Below are 23,497 nucleotides of genomic sequence, written 5' to 3'. Positions count from 1 at the left end.
TGACATTCTGTGAATTTAAAATAATTTTATTTTGTTAGTTAGCTAGTTTCAGTTTTGGATCAGCTATAAAGCAAACTATAATAATGACCCTGTTATATATTTAGGGTGGCATGGTGGCTAGCACTGCTGTCTCACTGCACCAGGATCAATTCCTGGCTGAGTCACTGTTTGTCTGGCGTTTGCATGTTCTCCCTGTATCTGCATGGATTTCCTCCAATGCTTCAGTTTCCTCCCACAGTTGGAAAGACATTGCTGGTTAGTAAAGTACATTTATTAATCACAAGCAGGCTTACATCAACACTGCAATAAAGTTACTGTGAAAATCCCCTAATTGCCACACTTTGGTGCATGTTCAGGTACACTGAGGAAGAATTTAGAATGACCAGTGCACTTAACTGGCATGTCTTTCAGACTGTGGGAGAAAAACCACGCAGACATGGGGAGAACGTGCAAACTCCACACAGACAATGACCCAAGCCAGGAATTGAACCTTGGTTCCTGGCGCTGAGGCAGCAGTGCTAACCACTGTGTCACTGTGCTGCATTGGCTATGCTAAATTCTCCCTCAGTGTACCCAAACAGGCACTGGAATGTGGCAACTGGGGGATTTTCACACTAACTTCATTGCAATGTTAATGTAAGCCTACTTGTGACACTGATAAATAAATAAACTTTAAATCAAGGAAGTCATTGTTGGTTGTTGCTGGAAGTCAATCATCTCAGTCCCAGGACATCACTGCAGGGTTGCTCAGGGTTAGTGTCCTAGGCCTAACCATCTTCAGCTGCTTCATCCCAAACAGGATCAGTGTGGGAATATTTGCTGACGATTGCACAATAATCAGCACCCTTCACGTGTGACTCTTTGAATACTGAAGCAGTCCATGTCCAATATCTCAGTTTAGGCTGACAAGTGGCAAGTTACATTCACAAACGTCAGGCAGTGACGATCTCCAACATGAGAAGATGACACCCCCACCGGTGGTGGGATGGGGCAAGCCATGCAAAATGCCACGAGACATTGAACAAAAGAACAGTACAGCACAGGAACAGGCCCTTTGGCCCTCTAAGCCTGCGCCAATCATGAAGCTTGCCTAAACTAAAACCGTATGCACTTAGAGTCTATATCCTTCCATTTCCATCCTATTTATGTATTTGTCTAATTGTCCCTTAAATGTTGCTATCGTACCTGCTCTTACCACCTACCCCCCGGCAGACATTCATCACCCTGTGTAAAAAAACTTGCTGCGCACATCTCCTCTAAACTTTTCCCCACACACCTTAAACCTACGTCACATACTACTGGACTTTTCTACCCTAGGAAAGAGCGTCTGATTAACCACTTTGTCCATGCCACTCAGTGGGATCTCACGGTCCAGCTGGCCAGCAATGGTGAGCTGCCTCTCCTTCAGAGAGGGGAATGTATCACAACTGGACCCCAGCGTACAGGTTAAAACAAATAGATTTATTTGCAGAAGCCATGACATACAGTGTATGTTATTTGGAAAATAATCAATAGAATTAGTCTGCAATGAGTACTGTGTACAGTTCTGGTCACCCTATTATAGAAAGGATATTATTAAACTAGAAAGAGCACAGAAGAGATTTACTAGGATGCTGCCAGGACTTGATGGTTTAAGTTATAAGGAGAGGCTGCATAGACTGGGACTTTTTTCTCTGGAATGTAGAAGGGTGATCCTATAGAGGTCTGTAAAATAATGAGGGGCAGAGATCAGCTAGCTAGTCAACATCTTTTCCCAACGGTAGGGGAGTCTAAAATTAGAGGACATAGGTTTAAGGTGAGCAGGAAGAGATACAAAAAGGCCCAGAGGAGCAATGTTTTCCACTCAGAGGGTGCTGAGTGTCTGGAATGAGCTGCCAGAGATAGTAATAGAGGGATACAATTTTGTCTTTTAAAAAGCAAGATGGGTATGAGCCAATCACAGGCAATTGGGACAAGCTTTGGGGTTTTAAAAAAAGGGTGGCATGGATAGGTTGGGGCGAAGGGCCTGTTTCCATGCTGTAAACCTCTGCGACTCTGAGTCAGAATACCTTTGTAGTAATCAGCAGCAGCTTTGCAGACCTTCACGATGCTGTGCTGTACGTGGGAGACCAACTGAAACCTTAATGGAAATCACATGGGTAGTTAGTTATAGATGAGAGCATGCCCAACCCTCGAACACCAGAGTTCTTTCTCCTGCGTTCATCAGCTCACATCTTCTTCCTCCCATTCAGTATAACAATCAACTCCTCCCCCCTCTCTCCCTTCACCACCCCTCTACCCCCAGAAGCTATGCCATCTCTAGCCAACTAGTTCAGATGTCCACATGAATTTCCAATCGGTGGTGCGTGTTGCCAGCGGGCAACACACCCAACTATGACAGGCTGATCCATTGAAAGGGAAACTACTTTCAGACAGAAATGGAGGTGGGGATGGTGGTGGGGAAAGGGGTGTTGGGTGGGGGTGGGGTGAAGGAGCACACACCATATCCACACGCACAGACCCCTCATTATTCACTTCCTCAGATCGCCACACACGATGAAGAATTAGTGTTTCTCTTTATTATGGGAGGGGGAACAAAATAAAATTCCACTGAAGTCACAAAATCCAAACATGCCCAATCTAGGCAGCAGCTAGCATTCTGGCTGAAATGTATCACAAATTACAAGGTTTACAAACGGATATTCACTTTAGAAATATATGTGTTTCATTTGTTAGTGTCACAAGTCGTAAAACAAGAACCTAACTTTACAAGCAATGTTTTTATGAAAATCAACGTTACGATGGAAGTGCTTGAGCCCCACTTACCATCCTGCACTGCACGCGGGTGGCAGGGTGTGGGTTTAACACCAGCATATAGTCAGTTTTCGTTCTTGGGGGAAGGTAGTCAGAGAGAATGCCAAATCAAGAGAAGTACCCCCATTCCACAAAGACAAACTCCATGTAGCTTCTCGGACAATCTCCTCAGGCTTATACTGTGTGTTGGGGAGCTGAATATGGAAGAACTTTAGAGCAAGCTGGTGACTCAAACTTTCTTGGTTGGGAGAAGCCACGTAGACAAGGGTTCTTTGTGTTATTGTATAAAACAAAAAACCTAAACATAGAAATCACAGAATCCCTACATGCAGAATGAGGCCATTCAGCCCCTCACATCTTCACGGACCTCAATCCCAGGCTGGGCCCTCTCCCCACAACCTCTCAAATTCACCCTGCCAATCCCTCTAACCTACACATCCCAGGGCACTAAAGGGCAATTTAGCACGGCCAAACAACCTAATCCGCATATCTTTGGACTGTAGGAGGAAATCAGCAGAAACCCATGCAGACACAGGGAGAACGTCCAAACTCCACACAGAGTGACCCAAGGCTGGGAATCGAACCTGGGTCGCTGGGGCTGAGAGACAGCAGTGCGCAAAAACTCAGCCTGCAGGTGCAGCAGGTGGTCAGGAAGGCGAATGGGATGCTAGCCTTCATAGCGAGGGGGATTGAATATAAAAGTAGGGAGGTCTTGCTGCGGCTGTATAGGGCATTTGTGAGGCCGCAGCTGGAGTACTGTGTGCAGTTTTAGTGGCCGTACTTACGCAAGGATATTTTGGCCTTGGAGGGAGTGCAGAGGAGGTTTACTAGGCTGATACCGGAGTTGAGGGGGTTGAGCTATGAGGAGAGGCTGAATAAACTAGGCTTGTACTCGTTAGAGTTTAGAAGAATGAGGGGAGATCTCATTGAGACGTATAAGATGATGAATGGGATGGATAGGATAGAGGTGGAGAGACTCTTCCCGCTCAGAAAAGACAGTAGGACTAGGGGGCACAGCCTCAAGATAAAGGGGGGGGCGGTTTAGAACGGAGTTGAGGAGGAACTTCTTCACTCAAAGGGTGGTGAATCTCTGGAATTCTCTGCCCGTTGAGGTGGTGGAGGCTGCCTCGCTAAATATTTTTATGCCGCGGGTTGATGGGTTTTTGATAAGCGAGGGGATTAAGGGTTTATGGGGAGAGGGCGGGAATGTGGAACTGAGCCATGACAGATCAGCCATGATCTTATTGAATGGCGGGGCAGGCTCGAAGGGCTAGATGGCCTACTCCTGCTCCTATTTCTTATGTTCTTATGTTCTAACCACTGTGCCATTGTGCTGCCCACAATGGTTGTTTTTGGGGATGGGAGGAGGAGGGGAGAGGTGCTATTGGGTATTGTTATTATGATTTCTCCTGCAACCATCACCCACCCCCCCTCCCCCCCCCTCCTCCTCCCCCTCCTCCTCTCCCCCCCCCCCCTCCTCCTCTCCCCCCCCCCCCTCCTCCTCTCCCCCCCCCCCCTCCTCCTCTCTCTCTCTCTCCCCCCCCCCCCCCCCCCACCCACCCATTCAAAATTACTAGCTTTACTTATGGGCTCCAAAAAAAATCAGGGAATAGTAGCCAATGACAAACCAAACTCATTACATGGGATAACAGGATTCTCTGGGGCAGAGGAAGGGGCCAGAATCACATTTGCCTCAATTCTATGTGGAGACAAGGCACTTGCAAAAGGTACTTACCCTATTGCCTTATAAACATGTGCATGGTTATGGATTCTCAGGTAAACGGCAAAGAATAAATGTAATAACAGCTTGTGGTTGAGGACATACCACTGTGTAGCTTTAAGGCACCGATGAAGGGACAGGAATGAGAATATTTCAGCTCTTGGCTGATTTAGTGTGAATCCTCACTCAGACCAGTTCAGTTTAGATATCCTCATAAAATCACAGAATCCCTACAGTTCAGAAGGAGACTGTTCGGCCCATCGAGTATGCACCCACCACAATCCCACCCAGGCCTTATTCTTGTAACCCTGCTAATCCCCCTGACACTAAGGATCAATTTAGCATGGCCAATCCACCTAACCAGCACGTATTTCAGACTGTGGGAGGAAACCTGCGCAAACATGGGGAGAACATGCAAAATCCACACAGTGACCCGAGGCCAGAATCGAACCCGGGTTGCTGGCGCCGTGAGGCAGCATTGTTGACCACTGTGCCACCATGTCATCCCTATGAGATGCTGCACATAAATACATGACTTTCTGCACATGTAAAGCTTGAAGTGAATTAATTCGAGTTATCGAGGTGCAACCAAAGGGTCCAGACTGAAGGAGAAGGAAATAGGAGAGATTTATAAACACACTCAAACAGAAAATATCAGAAGCTTTTGTCCATTTAAATTTTGTTCTCTCACCTTCCTGAATTGTTGATTCAGAAGTGGAAATAACAAATTTGGTTCAAAGTTTTTAAAGTTAAAGTTTATTCATTAGTCACAAGTAAGGCTTATATTAACACTGCAATGACTGTGAAATTCCCCTAACCACCACAGTCCGGCACCTGTTCGGGTCAGTGCGTTCTAACCAGCACATCCTTCAGACTGTGGGAGGAAACCGGAGCACCCAGAGGAAACCCACGCAGACACGGGGAGAACGTGCAAACTCCACACAGACAGTGGCCAAGCCGGGAATCGAACCCAGGGTCCCTGACGCTGTGAGGCAGCAGTGCTAACCACTGTGGCACCATGCTGCCCAGTAAATTAAAAACCAAATCAAATTAAACACCTGAAACTAATAGGGAAGAGAACAGGGCAATGAAATTAATTCTTAATTGATCTAGCAAAGATCCAGGACAAATAATGGATCTAATGCCTGCCACTTGCCATGATTCTATTATCCCCTATCTCTTGTATCTGTGCTGCACAGTTAATAAGAAGTTTCCATACAACTTAAAGTAAATAACAAAAAAAAATGGTAGGGAGATTAGTTTTTTTTCCTCAAACAAGGAGAGTCATGAAAAGGGAGAAAACTGCAGCGCTATGGGATAGGGAGAGGGATTTATAATAGCTTTCAAAAATACACCCGAATGGTCTCCTCCTGCACCGTGTGATTCTGTAATGAGGAAAACAGGCAGCTTTGAAAGCAGAGTAACCTGCCTACTCAAGAGGCCAAGTTATTTAAAAGACTGGATGAACCATGGGCTGATGTAGAATTTGGTTTAAACAAACTTAACCATAAGTCGACAAAGTGCTGATTTTCAGAGATGATGTGGGTGTGCGATGGGGACTATTTCTGTACGGTGAAAGATTGCAGGCCTGTGATAGCTTTGCCAAGGATCAGTGCGTGGATATCATGAGTACCTGAGGAGTGAAAAAAAAAATAAAAGCAGCAAACATTAGGTTCAAATCGAACGCAGATATCTCCAAAATATTCCACCACCCCTTCCATTCCTTATTAAACGGATAGAGAAGCTGTCTGGAGATTTCCCCAGCCACTGTAATGGGAATGGGCCAGAATAAAAACTCACTTGTGGCAAAGGTGAAGCTTAGACCTTTGTTTCCATTGGTCTGATGTGGAGACCCCATCAAAAAGCAAAGTTGACTTTTGGGGATGCAGAAGGGAGAGCTGAGAAATCTGTTTAGATTATAGTAACTAGGTTTAAGGTGCGAGGGGCAAGGTTTAAAGGAGATGTATGATGCATCATACATCTGGTGGTGGGTGCCTGGCTCGTTTAAGTTTAGAAGGATGAGGTGGTGGCGGGGGCGGGGGGAAATGGCGATCTTATTGAAACTTACAGCATACTGCGAGGCCTGGATAGAGTGGTCGTGGAGAGGATGTTTCTGCTAGCAGGAAGAACTAGAACCAGAGGGCACAACCTCAGGCCAAAGGGATGATCCGTTAAAACAGGGATGAGGAGGAATTTCTTCAGCCAGAGAGTGGTGAATCTGTGGAACTCTATGCCGCAAAAGGCTGTGGAGGCCAGCTCATTGAGTGTCTTTAGACAGAGATAGATAGGTCTTTGATTGTAAGAGGATCAGAGATTATGGGGGAAAAGGCAGGAGAATGAGGATGAGAAAAACATCAGCAACATTCAAATAGCAGAGCAGACTTGATGGGCCGAGTGGCCTAATTCTGCTCCTACGTTTTATGGTACCTGCTGCTGGGGGGGTAGTGGAAGCAGATACGATACTGAGTTTTAAGGGGCATCTGGACAAATACCTGAGTAGGATGGGAAGAGAGGGATATGGTCCCTGGAAGGGTAGGGGGCTTTAGTTCAGACAGGCAGCATGGAGGGCTGAAGGGCCTGTTCTTGTGCTGGGATTTTCTCTGTCCTAAAGTTTCTCACCTTCATAAGTGTTTACGGATTCCAGATTCATGACGTGCCGAATGACGTGGTACTCGTCAGAAATCCCATTTCCGCCCAGGATGTCCCGCGCCTGTCTGGCGATATCCAGAGCCTTGCCACAGGAATTCCGCTTCAGCATGGAGATCATTTCAGGCGCAGCCCTAGCAAGGAAACAAAGAAAGAAACATTGCTTCTCTCTGATGTGGTCTCGTCTTGGTCACCGTGACAGGAGTTCCTCCTCCAGGTGCCCAGCAGCACTCTGGCAACCGTGGACTCGAGTCACAGAAAACCAACATGCAGGTACAGCAGATAATAAAGAAAGCAAATGGAATGCTGGCATTCATAGCTTAAAGGAATAGAATATAAAAGGTAAGGAAGTGTTGCAACTATACAAGGCATTGGTGAGGCCGCACCTGCAGCATTGTGCACAGTTTTGGTCCCCGTATTTGAGGAAAGATGTAGCAGCATTGGAGGCAGTTCAGAGGAGCTTCACTAGATTGATTCCAGAGATGAGGGATTTTGATTTGATTTGGATTTGATCTATTATTGTCATATGTATTAACATACAGTGAGAAGTATTGTTTCTTGTGCACTATACAAAGTATACCGTTCATAGGAAAGGAGAGGGTGCAAGAAACCGATACTCTCTAGAATTTAGAAGAATGAGGGGAGATCAAATTGAGGTATACAAGATGATTAAAGGACTGGATAAAGTAAACGGGGAGCAAATGCTTCCTTTTGTGGGACATTCTAGGACAAGAGGTCACAGTCTTAGGATAAGGGGCAGCAAATTTAAAGCAGAGAAACTACTTCTCCCAAAGCGTTGTGAATCTGTGGAATTCACTACCCCAAAGTGTGGTGGATGCTGGGACAGTGAGTAAATTTAAGCAGGTGTTAGACAGATTTTTAATTGGTAATGGGTCGAAGAGTTATGGGGAGAAGGCAGGAAAATGAGGATGAGGAGCACGTCAGCCATGATCGAGCAGAGCAGACTCGATAGGCCTAATTCTGCTCCTGTATCTCGTGATCTTATGACTTCCATGGGATCAGTCCACAATTGTGCTTGGCAAAGTATGGCAGGAACCCCTCCCGCCATCAGGTATGTTTGGAAGGATTACCGGTCTGTTTGGCTACATTATGGAAGCACCTTCCATGGACATCAAGTCTGGAAGTGGGATTTGAAGCCAGAGGAAGGGACTCCACCCACTGCGCCACGAGACCTCCCTTGGTGTAGAGCTAGTGTTTGTAATTGATACGCACTTATCTTCCTCCTTTAATCGTCCCAGCTGGACGCAGGCGTGAAGACCCAATGTGATCTCTGTCAGCATGTCCGCCAGTTTCTTCTGGATGAGTTGGTTTCTAGCCAGAGGGACCCCGAACTGAACCCTGAATGGAAAGGTGGAAGAGAGAACAATCTACTCAAGGCAAATTAAGTCAATGTACCTTCCTACCAGGAGACTTACTCCCCAAGTGCATCAAGCCTTAAAATTTCTACACTCCTCTCCCCGTGCTTCAGTTGAGATTTAGTGGGATTGCATCCACTTTCTCTGCATCTCAGTAAATGCAACTAAACAGGACGAGTGAAGCACTGTGGTTAGTTTGGAGACATCGATTTTCCAAGTGAGGTGTTGAGGCAGATATGGTAGCAACATTTAAGATTTAGCTGGACAGACACATGAACAGGCAGGGTACACAGGAATACAGGTTGGTCATGTAGGCTTGGTGGGCCGGAGGGCCTGTGCTGTTGTGTTCCTTGTTCTGTATTTCTTCCTGACCAAAACACAGGCAAATCCAGGCTGCAAGGTGGTAAGATTGTCCAGAAAGGCTGCTCTATAAACAGACCAATTAGATAACTGCAAGACTAGCTGGAGTTAACTCAGAACCCCTACAGTGCAAAAGGTGGCCATTCAACCCATCAAGTCTGCACCGACAACAATCCCATCCAGGTCCTATCCCCATTACCCCTTGTATTTGCCCTGCTAGTCCCTATGACACTAGCATGGCCAATCCACCTAACCTACACATCTTTGGACCGTGGGAGGAAACCCACACAAATATGGGGAGAACGTGCAAAGTCCGCACAGTGACCCAAGCCAGGAATCAAACCCTGGTGCAGTGAGACAGCAGTGCTAACCACTGTGCCCCCCCCACTCCCCTTGTTAAAACACTCCAGCCCAGGAAACATCCTGGTCAATCTCCTGTGTGCCCTCTCCAGTGTGCCAGGCTCCAAGTGGCTGGTTACACTGGAGTAGCAATGGTAGAGCGACGGGCAGCCCTCCAAGAGACCATAAGACATAGGAGCAGAATTAGGCCATTTGGCCCATCCAGTCTGCTCCACCACTCAATCCTGACTAATATTTTTCTCATCCCCATTCTCCTGTTTTTTTCCCAGACTGACAAATTCCTGCCTGCTTTTGGCTTATTAAAAAACTGCCGAGTCATTTAGACCAGGAAAAGTTCCGGGTTTGATCGGTTAGGTGATTTCAGTCACATTGTTTTTCTTTGGTGGGGACTCAAATTCAAAGTTGACTGTGTTGGGCCAAACTAAATAATTCCACTCAACAATCGCTTGGTGTTTGCAACACTTGAACATCATTGGAAGGAAATATGTTGCCGAAGTTTTTTATCTTCCACTCATCAGGATCAATACATGATACCAAATTTTAAGACTATCACAACACACCTGTGTGAGAATATGACATTTGGCATTCTTTAATTTTATCCTGATGGGCGCAAGACAACTTCAGCGACATGCCTCTCCCCTCAAAGCCATTTTACTCAAGGCAGGTCCCACAAGGCAAGTTCCCAATTAGTGGTGAATGGATTAGAATCACAACATCCCCACAGTGCAGAAAGGGAAGCCATTTGGCCCATCGAGTCTGCAGCAACTCTCTGACACTGTAGCTTATCCAGGTCCTCATCCCTATCCCCATAACCTCACAAAGTTATCCTGCCCAATCCATCTAACCTGCACATCTTTGGACGTGGAAGGGGCAATTTAGCATGGCCAGTCCATCTAACTTGCACATCTTTGGACCATGGGAGGAAACTGAAGCACTCAGAGGAAACCCACTCAGACACGGCGAGAATGGCAGACTTCACACAGTCACCTGAGCCGGGAATTGAACCTGGGTCCCTGGCAGCAGTGTGAACCACCGTGCTGGCCCAAATTTAAGTTTCACAGGTCGTAGCCATTGACTAACCGATGCCTTTGGAAGCCACTCCAGTTGGGAAGGAGAAACTGAAGGTTTGTCCTGCTGTCAGGAAGTGGTCATGGCCTGTCCTGAGCTAAGCTAAAATTTGGCACTGTTAGTATCACATTTCCTCATTACCTGTCCAAAGCATACTGCCTGGCCGTTTCCAGACAGAACTCTGCTGCTCCCAGGGCTCCCCAAGCAATTCCATATCGAGCATTGTTCAAACATCCAAAAGGACCCTGAGGAAAGAGGAGAAATGCATGAGTATTTAAACTGTTGTATTCCGGAGTATCTGAGAAAAGTGGGATCCAAAACATTTGAAATCTATAGTGTTGGTGAAAGGCAAATTGTAAGTCACAGCTCACGCCCCCGTGTGACATTTGAAAAGATAAAAGGAAGAGGGTTTTAAGTCATTCCAAATGCTCAACAGCAACCAAGTCCTTTTTGAAGCATCGTCACTTGCTATAACATAGGAAACGTGGAGAGGGATGCACCATAGAAAGCATCCTTTCCGAATCTATCACAGCTTGGTCTGGCTCCTGCTCTGACCAAGACCACAAGAAACTACAAAGGGTCATGAATGAAGCCCAGTCCATCACGCAAACCAGCCTCCCATCCATTGACACGGTCTACACTTCTCGCTGCCTCACAAAAGCAGCCAGCATAATCCTACGCACCCCGGACATTCACTCTTCCACCTGCTGAGAACATGTACCAACTGACTCAAGAACAGCTTCCTCCCCGCGGCCATCAGACTTTTGAATGGACCTATCTTGCATCAAGTTGATCTTTCTCTACACCCTAGCTATGACTGTAACACTATATTCTGCACTCTCTCCTTTCCTTCTCTATGAACGGTATGCTTCATCTATATAGCATGCAAGAAACAATATTTTTCACTGTATACTAATACATGAGACAATAATAAATTAAATCAAATCAAAGCAAGCTCCCACAAACAGCAATTTGACACAAAGGGGCAATTCAGCATGGCCAGTCCACCAAACCCGTACATCTTTGTGGACTGTGGGAGGAAACCCACACAGATATAGGGAGAATGTGCAAACTCCACAGACAGTCACCCGAGGCCGGAACGTAATCCAAAGAAAGCACCCAGAAAGCATCATAGAAAGTTCTATCAGACCATACTCCTTTTTACAGACCATCAGCAATCGGATAGTTTCAACGTGTTTATTCAGTGATGATGACGCTTGAGGCGGTACAAACTCACCGACAGGCCCACTGCGTTGGGCAGCAGGTTATCCGCCGGAACCTCCACGTCCTCCATTAGGATCATCCCTGTCATAGAGGCCCGCAGCGAGAACTTGCCTTCGATCTTTGGCGTGGCCAGGCCCTCCATTCCCTTCTCCAGGATGAAACCCCGCACCTTCCCGTCTTCGCACTTAGCCCAGACCACGCAGATATCCGCTATCGGCGAGTTCGTGATCCTGGTCACAGAAGTAGTTTGACGTTATTCAGAAAGAAACATTCCACTCGGCAGCATTTTGAGGTGACCTCTCCCCCTTCCCGCCCCCCCCAACAACCCCCTCCCCCACATCCACTCCCCAATGCCTCAGTGGGCAGAGGCGGCACAGGTCGAGCTTCAATCGGCGCCACACATTTAGGGGGAGGCAGTGGCGTAGCGATATTGTCGCTGGCTTAGTAATAAGAACATAAGAAATAGGAGCAGGAGTAGGCCATCTAGCCCTTCGAGCCTGCCCCGCCATTCAATAAGATCATGGCTGATCTGTCGTGGCTCAGTTCCACATTCCCGCCCTCTCCCCATAACCCTTAATCCCCTCCAGCGGCCCAGGACAATGCTCTGATCACTCTAAAGTTAAAGTTTGTTTATTAGTCACAAGTAAGGCTTACATTAACACTGCAATGAAGTTACTGTGAAATCCCCCTTGTCCTCACACTATGGCACCTGTTTGGGTCAATGCACCCTAACCAGCACATCTTTCGGACTGTGGGAGGAAACCGAAGCACCCGGAGGAAACCCACGCAGACACGGGGAGAACATGCAAACTCCACACCGACAGAGGCCCGAGGCCGGGAATCGAACCCAGGTCCCTGGGCACTGGTAACCACCATGCCACCCCTGGTTCTTGAACCAGGCCTTTAGTTCAAATCCCACCATGGCAGATGGTGACATTTGAATTAAAATCTACTGGTGACCATGAAACCATTTTCGATTGCGGGACAAACCCGTCTCGTTCACTAATGTCCTTTAGGGAAGGAAATCTGCCATCCTTACCCAGTCTGGCCTACATGTGACTCTAGAGCCACAGCAATGTGGTTGACTCTTAAATGTCCTCAGGGATGGGCAATTGGAACCCAGGTGCCCAGCTAGCGATGCACATGTCCCATGAATGAATGAATTTAAAAAAAATAAGCTTCTCAGCCAGGGCAGACTTTGGGAGATACAAGTGGCCCCACAGATCACAGGCAGGTGATATGGGCAGCATGGTGGCACAGTGGTTAGCACTGCTGCCTCACAGCACCAGGGACCCAGGTTCAATTACAGCCTTGGGTGACTGTCTGCATGAAGATTGTACATTGTCCCCATGTCTGTGTGGGTTTCCTCTGGGTGCTCCAATTTCATAGAATCCCTACAGTGCAGGGGGAGGCCATTCAGCCCATTGAGTGCATCGACCACAATCCCACCCAGGCCCTATTCTGGTAACCCCACATACTTACCCCTCTAATCGCTTGACATTTCAGTCAATTTAGCATGGCCAATCCACCTAACCTACACATCTTTGGACTGTGAGGGGAACTGGAGCACCTGGAGGATACCCATGTAAACACAGGGAGGATGTGCAAACTCCACACAGAGAGTGATCCACTCCCACACTCCAAAGATGTGCAGCTTAGGTTGACTTGGCCATGCTCAATTGCCCCACAGTTAGCAGGGTAATTACGTAGGATCACGGGGATAGGACCTGGGTTGGGTTCTCTATTGGAGAGACGGTGCAGACCTGAAGGGCTGAATGGCCTCTTTCTGCTCTGAAGGGATTCTATGAGCAGGGAAAAGCCTGCCTACATTCCTGCTCCTGTTCATTACTGTGACCAGATTTGCAAGTTAATGGGTTGAACTGCCAGCAAATAATACATCAAGAACTTTACATATCGTCCTTCACAACCTCCATGCACTTCACAACCAATTAAGTACTTTGAAGTCTTGGGGACGATGGTAATGGGGAAGCGGGGCAGCTGACCAGCACAGCAAGATCCCATAAAAAGCAATGTGGAAAAATGACCAGGGAATCTGTGCATCAGTGACATTGGTGGAGGAGTGAATATTGGCTTCCCCTGTTGCTCCCAGAGCAGTGCTGGAGGGTCTTTATCGCTCTGTTCAGGTGGCAAACACCTTGCTGACACACCAGTGAGTTCACACACAGGACAGAGAGAGAGAGAGAGACCATGCACCTGCTCTCGGTGTGGGAACTGATTCAGAGATTTATCCAAGCTGCAGTCAAACCAGCGAGTTTGCTCTCAATGTGGGAAGGGATTCACTAAGACAACACCTCAGATTCAGTTACTGTTGCTGGGTCAAAATCCTGTGTCCAGCTCTAGGCACCGCACTTAAGGGTTGAGCCCAATGAACTGGCTGCATTGTCTCCCCTCTCCCTCAAACCCAATGTACTGGCTGCATCGTCTGCCCTCTCTCTCAAACCCAATGTACTGGCTGCATCGTCTGCCCTCAAGCTCAGTGTACTGTGTACATACCAGGTCTTGGATCCATTCAGCGTGTAGGTGTTGCTGCTCGCGTTGAATCTCGCCTTGGTCTCCATGCTCGAAGGATCGCTCCCATGATTGGGTTCGGTTAGGCCAAAGCAGCCCAACAGCTCCCCTGTAGCTGTGAGGAACAAGAGCAGAAAGAGGAAGACAGTGACCACCACGCAGCAAGTTACAGCAGAGCCGCTGGACACGGGAGCGGTCACTGACCTAATTTCGGAAGGTACTTCAGCTTCTGTGCTTCTGACCCATAGGCAGCGATTGGATGCATCACCAGCGAGGACTGGACGCTCATTACTGACCGGTAGCTGCTGTCCACTCTCTCCACTTCCCGTGCAATTAGGCCATAAGCTACATACGTGGTACCAGCGCACCCATAGCCTGGAATCAGAGAATTGGGACAGTTTATCCAATTCTTTTCTTGACACCAGCAAAACCATAGCAAGTCAAAGAGACAGGAGCGAATATTGTTTATATTAAACAGGAGGAAGAAGCCAGGTGAATAGAACTTTTACAGTAACCCATTAGCTTTACATTGCTCTAAAGATAGTGAGGAAAGGATGGCGGAAGAGTGTGTTACCTTTGATTGTTGATCCCAATACACCCAATTCTCCCATCTCGTGTAGAATTTCACGATGAAACACTGGAAAGATTGAAAACACCATCACAGAAACTGTTACAGCACGGGAAAGGGCCATTTGGATCATCAGAAACGTAGGAACTACTTCCAAAAATAAGAAAAACTCTCTTGGGTACAAACAAAATGTAAATAAACAGAATACCAGATGAACTGCAAGTATCTTTCACTCAACAGTCTATAGAGTAAGGACAACACGGTTGGGTGGCACGATACCACAGTGGGTTAGCACTGCTGCTTCACAGCTCCAGGGACCTAGATTCGATTCCTGGCTTGTACCATTGTCTGTGTGGAGTTTGCACATTCTCATGTCTGCGTGGGTTTCCTTCGGGTGCTCCAGTTTCCTCCCACAGTCCAAGGATGTGCGGGTTAGGTTGATTGGCCATGCTAAAATTGCCCCTTAGTGTCCTGAGATGTGTAGGTTAGAGGGATTAGCGGGTAAGTGTGTAGGGATATGGGGGGTAGGGCCTGGGTGGGATTGTAGTCGGTGAAGACTAGATGGGCCATATGATTCTATGAACATCTGGTAGATCAATGGTGGACAACTGTGGGGGGGCCACATGCAGCCCATCTGGGTTCTGAGCAGGGCCCACAAGACATTTTGTTGACTGTTGCCCACACGCAGCGTTGGTAAGCACCTATTCATTTCAATCCCATTTTCCAGCACTTGGTCCATAGCCTTGTATGCTACAAAATTTCAAGTGCTCATCTAAATGCTTCTCAACTATCTTGAGGGTTCCCACCTTTACCACCTTTTCAGGCAGTTTAGATACAGAGCAGAACTAGGCCATTTGGCCCAGAGTCCATTTCCGCCATTCGATCATGGCTGATATGCTCCTCATCCCCATTTTCCTGCCTTCTCCCCATAATCCTTCAACCTGTTAACAATTAAAAATCTAACTCCTCCTTAAATTTACTCCCTTTGGGATAGCGAATTCCACAGATTCCATCACCCTCTGGGTGAAAAGGTTTTCCCTCAAATCCCCTCCAAACCTCCTGCCCCTTACCGTAAATCCATGTATCCCTGATTATTGACCTTCTACTAAGGGGAAAAGTTTCTTCCTATCCATCCTATTATTTAGTACACCTCAATCAGTCCTCCAATCCTCTCAGATTCCTCTGCTCTCAGGGAAACAGCACCAGGCTAACTAGCTCTGACAAAGGGTCATCCAGACTCAAAACACTGGCTTTATTCTGTCTCTGTCAGACCTGCTGAGATTTTTCAGCGCTTTCTGTTTTCGTCTTGGACGCCAGCATTTTGCCTTTACCAATCTCTCTTCATAGCTGAAAAACTCCAGCCCAGACAACATCTTTTTATTATTCGTTTGTGGGACATGGGCATTGCTGGCTGGTGAGCATTTATTGCCCATCCCTAGTTACCCAAATGTCCCAGGATGTGTAGGTTAGGGCCATGCTAAATTGCCCCTTAGTTTTTTTTTATTCATTCCTGGGACATGAGCGTGACTGGCTGGGCCAGAATTTATTGCCCATCTGTAGGTGCCCAAGGGCAGCTGAAAGTCAACCACATTGCTGAGGCTCTGGAGTCACAAGTAGGCCAGACCGGGTAAGGACAGCAGATTTCCTTTCCTAAAGGACATTAGTGAACTAGGTGGATTTTTACAACGTCAGTATTATGGCTAAACTATTAATCCAGAAACTCGGCTAATGTTCTGGGGACCCGAGTTCGAATTCCGCCACAGCAGATGGTGGCATTTGAATTCAAAAAAATTCTATAATTAAGAATCTATGCCACCATCTGCTGTGGTGGAATTCGAACTCGGGTCCCCAGAACATTAGCTGAGTTTCTGGATTAATAGTCTAGCCATAATACCACGAGACCATAATCTCCTGTGCAACTTCATCACCTTGCCATTTGTCTCCTCTGGTGTCACTTACAAGCAACGTCTTTGAACCTAACATTTCCTTGTTTGACCTGTACAATATAAGAGGAAGACTTTGGATGGACCTGACACAAAAGGAACAATTTAAACGCAAATAAGTCAATAGTTTGCTGGGCCACGTCCCATACCTTCATTCCGGTTTGCCATGAGAATCCTGGGCATCAGCTTCGATTGGCAATACGCACGGAAAGTGTCTCTAATCAGCATTTCCTCTTCAGTCAGCTGGCCCTCCAGTTGCAGGGGATCTCGCCAATCAAACTGGACCTTAGCCGCTGTGGGAAGTTAAAATAAAATAGGCTCCAACATAAAAATAACATCCGAGCAGAGCTTGTAACCTGAGAGAGACATTTACCACAAGATAATGGAGCAGAATTAGGCCACTTGGCCCATTGAGTCTGCTCTGACACATCTGATATTTTTTCTCATCCCCATTCTCCTGTCTTTTCTCCATAACCCCTGATCCCCTTATTAATCAAGAACCTATCTATCTCTGTCTTAAAGACATTCAATGACCTGGCCTCTACAGTCTTCTGCAGCAAAGAGTTCCACAGATTCACCACTCTCTGGCTGAAGAAATTCCTCCTCATCTCTGTTTTAAAGGATCGTCCCTTTAGCTCGAGGTTGTGCCCTCTGGTTCTAGTTTTTCCTACTAGTAGAAACTTCCTCTCCATGTCCACTCTATCCGGACCTTGCAGTATCCTGTAAGTTTCAATAAGATCCCCCCCTCATCCTTCTAAACTCCCAAATGAGTACAGACCCAGAGTCCTCAACCGTTCCTCATACGACAAGGTCTTCATTCCAGGGATCATTCTTGTGAACCTCCTCTGGATCCTTTCCAAGGCCAGCACATCCTTCCTTAGATATGGGGCCCAAAACTGCTCAAATGGGGTCTGACTAGAGCTTTATACAGCCTCAGACCCTACACTTGTATTCTAGCCCTCTCGACAGGAATGCTAACATTGCATTTGCCTTCCTAACTGCCGACTGAACCTGCACATTAACATGGGTTAACCCCCTTTTCTGTCTGAATGTTCTTTATACAATCCTGGTAAACTTTTATTATCTGCGCCATGTCAATCCACTTAAGCTGCCCGCTCACTTTAAAGCTAACTGGACATAAGATGTTCTGGATAATAGATTACAGATAAAAAAAATTAAACTGCAACACTCGACGGAACAGAATCAGCACCGTGCAGTGAAATTACACAACTTACGCTTCGAAATTTTCTGCTCTTCAAATTTTTCATCTTTCTCTGCAAAGAGGGATTGAAAAGGTGGTTTAAATTGTGTCTGTCCTCAGAGTTAGGAATTCTTAATCGTTACAGCAGCTCAGTAGATCTGTGTTCCTCTTTGACCACCTTAGTGAAGGTAGGTGTTTCGCGGAACTTGCTTTGCATCATAGAATTCCGATAGCGTAGAAGGAGGCTATTTGGGCCAACGAGTCAGTACCTACTCTCGGCAGAGCATCCCACCTCAGGACCTATCCCCGTATCCCCACATATTTACTCTGCTAATCCCCCTAACCTGCACATCTTTGGACACCGAGGGGCAATTTAGCATGGCTAATCCACCAAATCTGCACAGCTTTGGACACAAGAGGTTCAATTCCCAGCTTGGGTCACTGTCTGTGCAGAGTCTGCATATTCTCCCCTTATCTGTGTGGGTTTCCTTCCGCAGTCTGAAAAACATGCTGGTTAGGTACATTGGCCATGCTAAATTCAACCTGAGTGTATCCGAACAGGTGCTTGAGTGTGGCAACTAGGGGATTTTCACAGTAACTTCATTGCAGTGTGAATTTAAGCCGACTTGTGACACTAATAAGTAAACTTCAAACTTAAACTTTGCCCATGTTGTTGGGTTTGTTACATCTTGTTGAATCTCTCAGCTTACAGTTTAATATCCAATACATTTCTCCCTCCCTTTACTGCTGAAGAAGAGTCAAATGGAGTCAACACGTTAGCTTTGTTTTCTCTCCTACAGAGGCTAGCGGACTGGCTGAGGTTTTCCAGCACCCTCAGGATTTCGCTTATTTATCAGAGGAAGCTGAATAAACAGATGAAATTTCTCGGTGGGGGTGCGGGGGAAGAACAGTGTTCCATCTCCCTGCTGTTGAAAAGCTCTAAGACATCAACCTAATCCTGACTAGTTAAGAGGTCACAGCTAACAATCCCTCAGTACTAGGAACACGATCTTCTTTTGGCCATGGCACCAGTGTACATCTACAGCACACATGGGCAACATTCTTATCTTCCAAGGTGCAGCATAGTTAAGGTACCTTTAAAGATGCAATGGTGAGCTGTCACATTGGAAAAGCATCAGCTCAATATCTCCATCACAGGACAGTCTCTCAGACACAGTCTACAAACCCTGTGGGGCACTCATGCTGAATTTGCTGTGGATTTAGAAATACTTGGAAAGTGGTAACCCCACACATTTACCCTGCTATACAACTAACCTGCACACCTTGGACACTAAGGAGCAATTAGCAAGGCCAATCCACCTAACCTGGACATCTCTGAACATTAAGGAGCAATTTAGCATGGCTAATCCACCTAACCCGCACATCTTTAGACTGAGGGGGGAAACCGGAGCAAACCCACACAGTCATGGGGAGAAGGTGCACATTCTGCATAGACAGCAATCCAAGCTGAGAATCAAACCCCTGACACTGTGAGGCAGCAGTGCTAAGCACTGTGCCACCATGCTGCCCACATGCCACCATTTGGCCCATCAGTATCTATATTGACATGAGCCCCCTCTCCCCCCCACCCCCCCCCCCCCGCCCCGCCCCCCCGCCCCCGTTCCAAGCCACTACCCAATTTCCATACTGCAGCTTTTATGAATGTTGTTTCAACAATAGCTTGTGGCTGACAATTCCTCATTCTAACCACTATGCTGAAACTCTTCTCTTGGACTTCCCTTTTCAGAATTGACTTTGTTCCAAATAATTACTGTTTCACCTACCATCGAAACCAATCTCTCTCCCCCTTCACAGTATCGCAGCCCTTCGTAAACCTTTAAGACTTTTATTTATTTCGTGTGATATGACATCACTGGAAAGGTTGCCCATCCCTAATTGCCCTTGAACTGAGTGCCTTGTTGGACCATTTCAGGGAGTCAACCACATTTAAAAACATCTTTTTAAACTCATTTGTGGAACATGGGCATCACTGGCTGGCCAGCATTTATTGCCATCCCTGGTTGCTCTTGTTCAGAGGGCAGTTGAGAGTCAACGCTTGTAGGCCAAACGAGGGTAAGGATGGTAGATGTCCTTCCCTAAAGGGGCATTAGTGAACCAGATGGGTTTTTCCAAGAATCGAGAATGGTTTCATGAAACCAAAAGAGAAAATGCTGGAAAATCTTAGCAAGTCTGCCAGTATCTGTTTGGAAAGAAAAGAGCTGACGTTTCGGGTCCAAAAAAGAACAAAGAAAATTACAGCACAGGAACAGGCCCATCAGTCCTCCAAGCCTGCACTGACCATGCTGCCCGACTGAACTAAAATCCTCTACCCCTTCCAGGGAATCATATCCTTCTATTTCCATCCTTTTCCTGTATTTGTCAAGAAGCCCCTTAAACTCATCATTGTATCTGCTTCCACTATCTCCCCTCGCAATGAGTTCTAGGCACCCATCACCCTCTGTGTAAAAAAACTTACCTTGTACATCTCATTTAAACCTTACCCCTCACATCTTAAACTCATGCCCCCTAGTAATTGACTCTTCCACCCTGGGGAAAAGCTTCTGATTAGCCTCTCTGTTCATGCCCTTCATAATCTTGTAGACTTCTGTTAGGTTGCCCCTCAACCTCCGTCATTTCACTGAGAACAAACCAAGTTTCTCCAACCTCTCCTCATAGTTATTGCCCTCCATACCAGGCAACATCCTGGTAAATCTTTTATGTACCCTCTTCAAAGCCACCACATTTTTCTGATAGTGTGGTGACCAGAATTGAACACTATATCCCAGGTGTGGTGACCAGAATTGAACACTATATCCCAGGTGTGGCCTAAGGTTCTATAAAGCTGCAACATGACTTGCCAATTTTTAAACTCAATGTCCCGGCCAATGAAGGCAAGCATGCTGTATGCCTTCTTGAGTACCTTCTCCACCTGCGTTGTCACTTTCAGTGACTGTGAACTTGTACACCCAGATCCCTTTGCCTATCAATATACTTAACGGTTCTGCTATTTACTGTATATTTCCTATCTGTATTAGACCTTCCAAAATGCCTTACCTCACATCAAATAGCCACAAAAACAAGGAGAGGACTAAGAGATGCTAATTGCAGTCCGTAGAGAGAATAGAAAATGTGAATGGCCAATCAATGGTTTCATTGTCATCAGTGGATTTTTAATTCCAGATCTTTTTTTCATTCTTTTTCTATTGATTCAAATTCCACCATCTGCCATGGCGGGATTTAAACCCTGGTACCCAGAACATCTGAGTTTCTGGATTAATATAGTCTAGCGATAACACCACTAGGCCATCGCCTCCCCCATTACTGGGAGACTGGAGTCACATGTGTGCCAGACCAGGTAAGGAGGGCAGATTTCCTTCCCTAAAGGGGCTTGTACAAAAATTGCTATAGTTTCATGGTCACGATTACTGAGACTGGATGAATAATTACAGGTTTTTTTTTAAACTGAATTCAAATTATACCAGCTGCTACGGTGGGAGTTGATCCCACATCCCCAGAGTATTAGCTTGGTTCTCTAGATTATTAGTCCAATGACATTACTATTTCTATTAATTCATGGGTTAGATGTAATAGTGATGATGTAGAGATGCCGGCGTTGGACTGGGGTAAACACAGTAAGAAGTCCCACAACACCAGGTTAAAGTCCAACCAGTTCATTTGATAGTTCCACAAGCTTTCGGAAACGTGTTCCTTCGTCAGGTGCATGGAAGGTTCTGAACCTGATGGCACAGGAAGTGGCCATTCAGCCCATCCAGCTATTTCCAATCCTCCTAACCAGCTGGTCCACCCTTCAAAAGCAGATCAGATTGAAGAGAAGATAAAGAGCTGACTCCAACCCAGTTCAGCTGGATGGGTTTGGAGCGAGTTAAAATCTCACCCGTTTTCATATGGTTGCCAGACAAAAGACAAATTGAAAGCCCAATGATCTACATCAGAAATATTCTAATCTGAACATCTGAGCCTTTAAAAAAAATTATTCCATGGATTTCATGATGAAAAAGAAAGTTTAAAGTTATTTTAAAAGTTAATGTATTAGTCACAAGTAAGGCTTACATTAACACTGCAATAAAATTACTGTGAAAATCCCCTAGTCGCCACACTCTGGCGCCTGTTCAGGTACACTGAGGGAGAATTTAGCACGGCCAATGCAGCCAACCAGCACGTCTTTCAGACTGTAGGAGGAAACCAAAGCACCCAGAGGAAACCCATGCAGACATGGGGAGAACATGCAGATTCTGCACAGTGACCCAAGCCAGAAATTGAACCCGAGTCCCTGGCGCTGTGAGGCAGCCGTGCTAACCACTGTGCCATCCCCATAAAGGATATTGGGAAGGCATGCATTTGCGCTGCTCCAAAGCACAGCCAAGCGTCTGGAGTTTCATGTAGGCCAGAGCACGTAAGGGTGGCAAACTTCTTCCCCTAAAATGTGAACCTGGTGGGTATTTTTTTTCAATTGACAATCTGATAGTTTAAGGTCACCATTACTCAGATTAGACAATTGGAATTAGACAATTGACAATCTGATAGTTTAAGGTCACCATTACTCAGATTAGTGTTATTAATTGCTTTTAATTCCAGTTATTAGTTAGAGTCACAGAGCATGGAAACAGGCGTTTTGGCCCAACTTGTCTGTGCCATTTTTTAACTCCTAAACTAATCCCAATTGCCCACATTTGGCCCATATTCTTCTATACCCATCTTACCTATGTAACTGTCCAAATGTTTTATGAAAGATAAAATTGTACCCAGCTCTACTACCATCTCTGGCAGCTTGTTCCAGACACTCCCCACCCTCTGTGCGAAAAAAATTGCCCCTCTGGATACGTTTGTATCTTCAATCGGATTTAAATTCGATTTCTATGATTCTAAATCCCAGAGTTGTCCCTGTGAAATTTGAACCCGTGTCCCCAGAGCATTAGCTGCTGGAATGACACGTCCTGCGATATTAACCACTGCCCCACCGCTTCCCTCCACAATAACTAATTACAAAAACAAACCATTCTTCCACTTTGTGGTCGAGACGTTTTATATAAAAAAAACCTGCCTCTCCTCCGTCCTCCCAAAAAATTACACGACTGGCTCTAAGAATAAAAGGCCTCACCTCTTCAAATCTATATATAAAAACATGGGAAGGGAGGAGGAACAAACTCTGCAGGTCTGGCTGCATCTGTGGACAGACACAGAGTTAACCTTTCGGATCTGAACGATCTTTCTCCAGGACTATAATACACGGGTGTTCGGTCGACATTAAAAGGCCACCTACCTCGGAAGGCTTTCGCAGTCCCCTGCGTCCTCAAGGAGCCGATAGTTGCCGTCCTCCTGGCGCTGTTCAGGAGGCACCCAGCCGCTTGTCTCAGAGCCATGGTCGAACAGGTCGAGTTGCAACTCCGACAGCACCGCCTCGGTTATTTTTCAGCCCCTCTCCTCCCCGCAGGACAGCAGCCCAATAAACACAGAAATCTTTCTGAATTGAGCCACAGGTTAAAAAAAAGGGAAATCACCTGGCGATTGAGTAACCAACCTGAAATTGACACAAAACTAGATACACTGCGTTCCACCGGGCCGGACGTCATAATCGGTTGACTGGCAACGACTGTAGCCAATGACTGTCTCAACGTTCCAAACCAACTGAATGGAGCCAATCCATTGCCTGTATTTGGTATCTGCCTCGCCTCTTCCACAAGCTCGAGG

The 23,497-nt window shown here is 46.4% G+C and overlaps 1 protein-coding gene across 1 annotated transcript; it reads right to left on the bottom strand.

Moving 5' to 3' along the window:
* Positions 1 to 4,342: 4,342 nt before the first annotated feature.
* On the bottom strand, positions 4,343 to 23,443 carry gcdhb (glutaryl-CoA dehydrogenase b). Its single transcript, XM_080216582.1, has 11 exons — positions 23,070 to 23,443; positions 17,823 to 17,861; positions 16,737 to 16,880; positions 14,651 to 14,713; positions 14,281 to 14,451; positions 14,062 to 14,191; positions 11,561 to 11,777; positions 10,465 to 10,568; positions 8,393 to 8,518; positions 7,133 to 7,293; positions 4,343 to 6,146 (listed from the first exon to the last, which is right to left on the bottom strand). The coding sequence occupies exons 1-11, from the start codon at positions 23,167 to 23,169 to the stop codon at positions 6,073 to 6,075; spliced, it is 1,329 nt and encodes a 442-aa protein (XP_080072708.1). The 5' UTR covers positions 23,170 to 23,443; the 3' UTR covers positions 4,343 to 6,072.
* Positions 23,444 to 23,497: the final 54 nt, after the last annotated feature.

The sequence above is a fragment of the Carcharhinus amblyrhynchos genome, chromosome 33 (genome assembly GCF_965287045.1).
Source record: "Carcharhinus amblyrhynchos chromosome 33, sCarAmb.v2.hapA, whole genome shotgun sequence".
Taxonomy (NCBI): domain Eukaryota; kingdom Metazoa; phylum Chordata; class Chondrichthyes; order Carcharhiniformes; family Carcharhinidae; genus Carcharhinus; species Carcharhinus amblyrhynchos.
Note: the sequence above shows the minus strand (reverse complement) of the source record. Positions and strands in the feature narration are given on the sequence as shown.

Excerpts from the sequence above, each read along its gene's own strand:
- gcdhb (XM_080216582.1), bottom strand. The coding sequence starts at position 23,169 with ATGGCTCTGAGACAAGCGGCTGGGTGCCTCCTGAACAGCGCCAGGAGG. Across the intron at positions 14,714-16,736 it reads CATGGCAAACCGGAATGAAG|TGTTTCATCGTGAAATTCTA; the intron begins GTATGGGACGTG and ends CAATCTTTCCAG. Across the intron at positions 7,294-8,392 it reads CGATTAAAGGAGGAAGATAA|GGCTGCGCCTGAAATGATCT; the intron begins GTGCGTATCAAT and ends TTTCCTTGCTAG.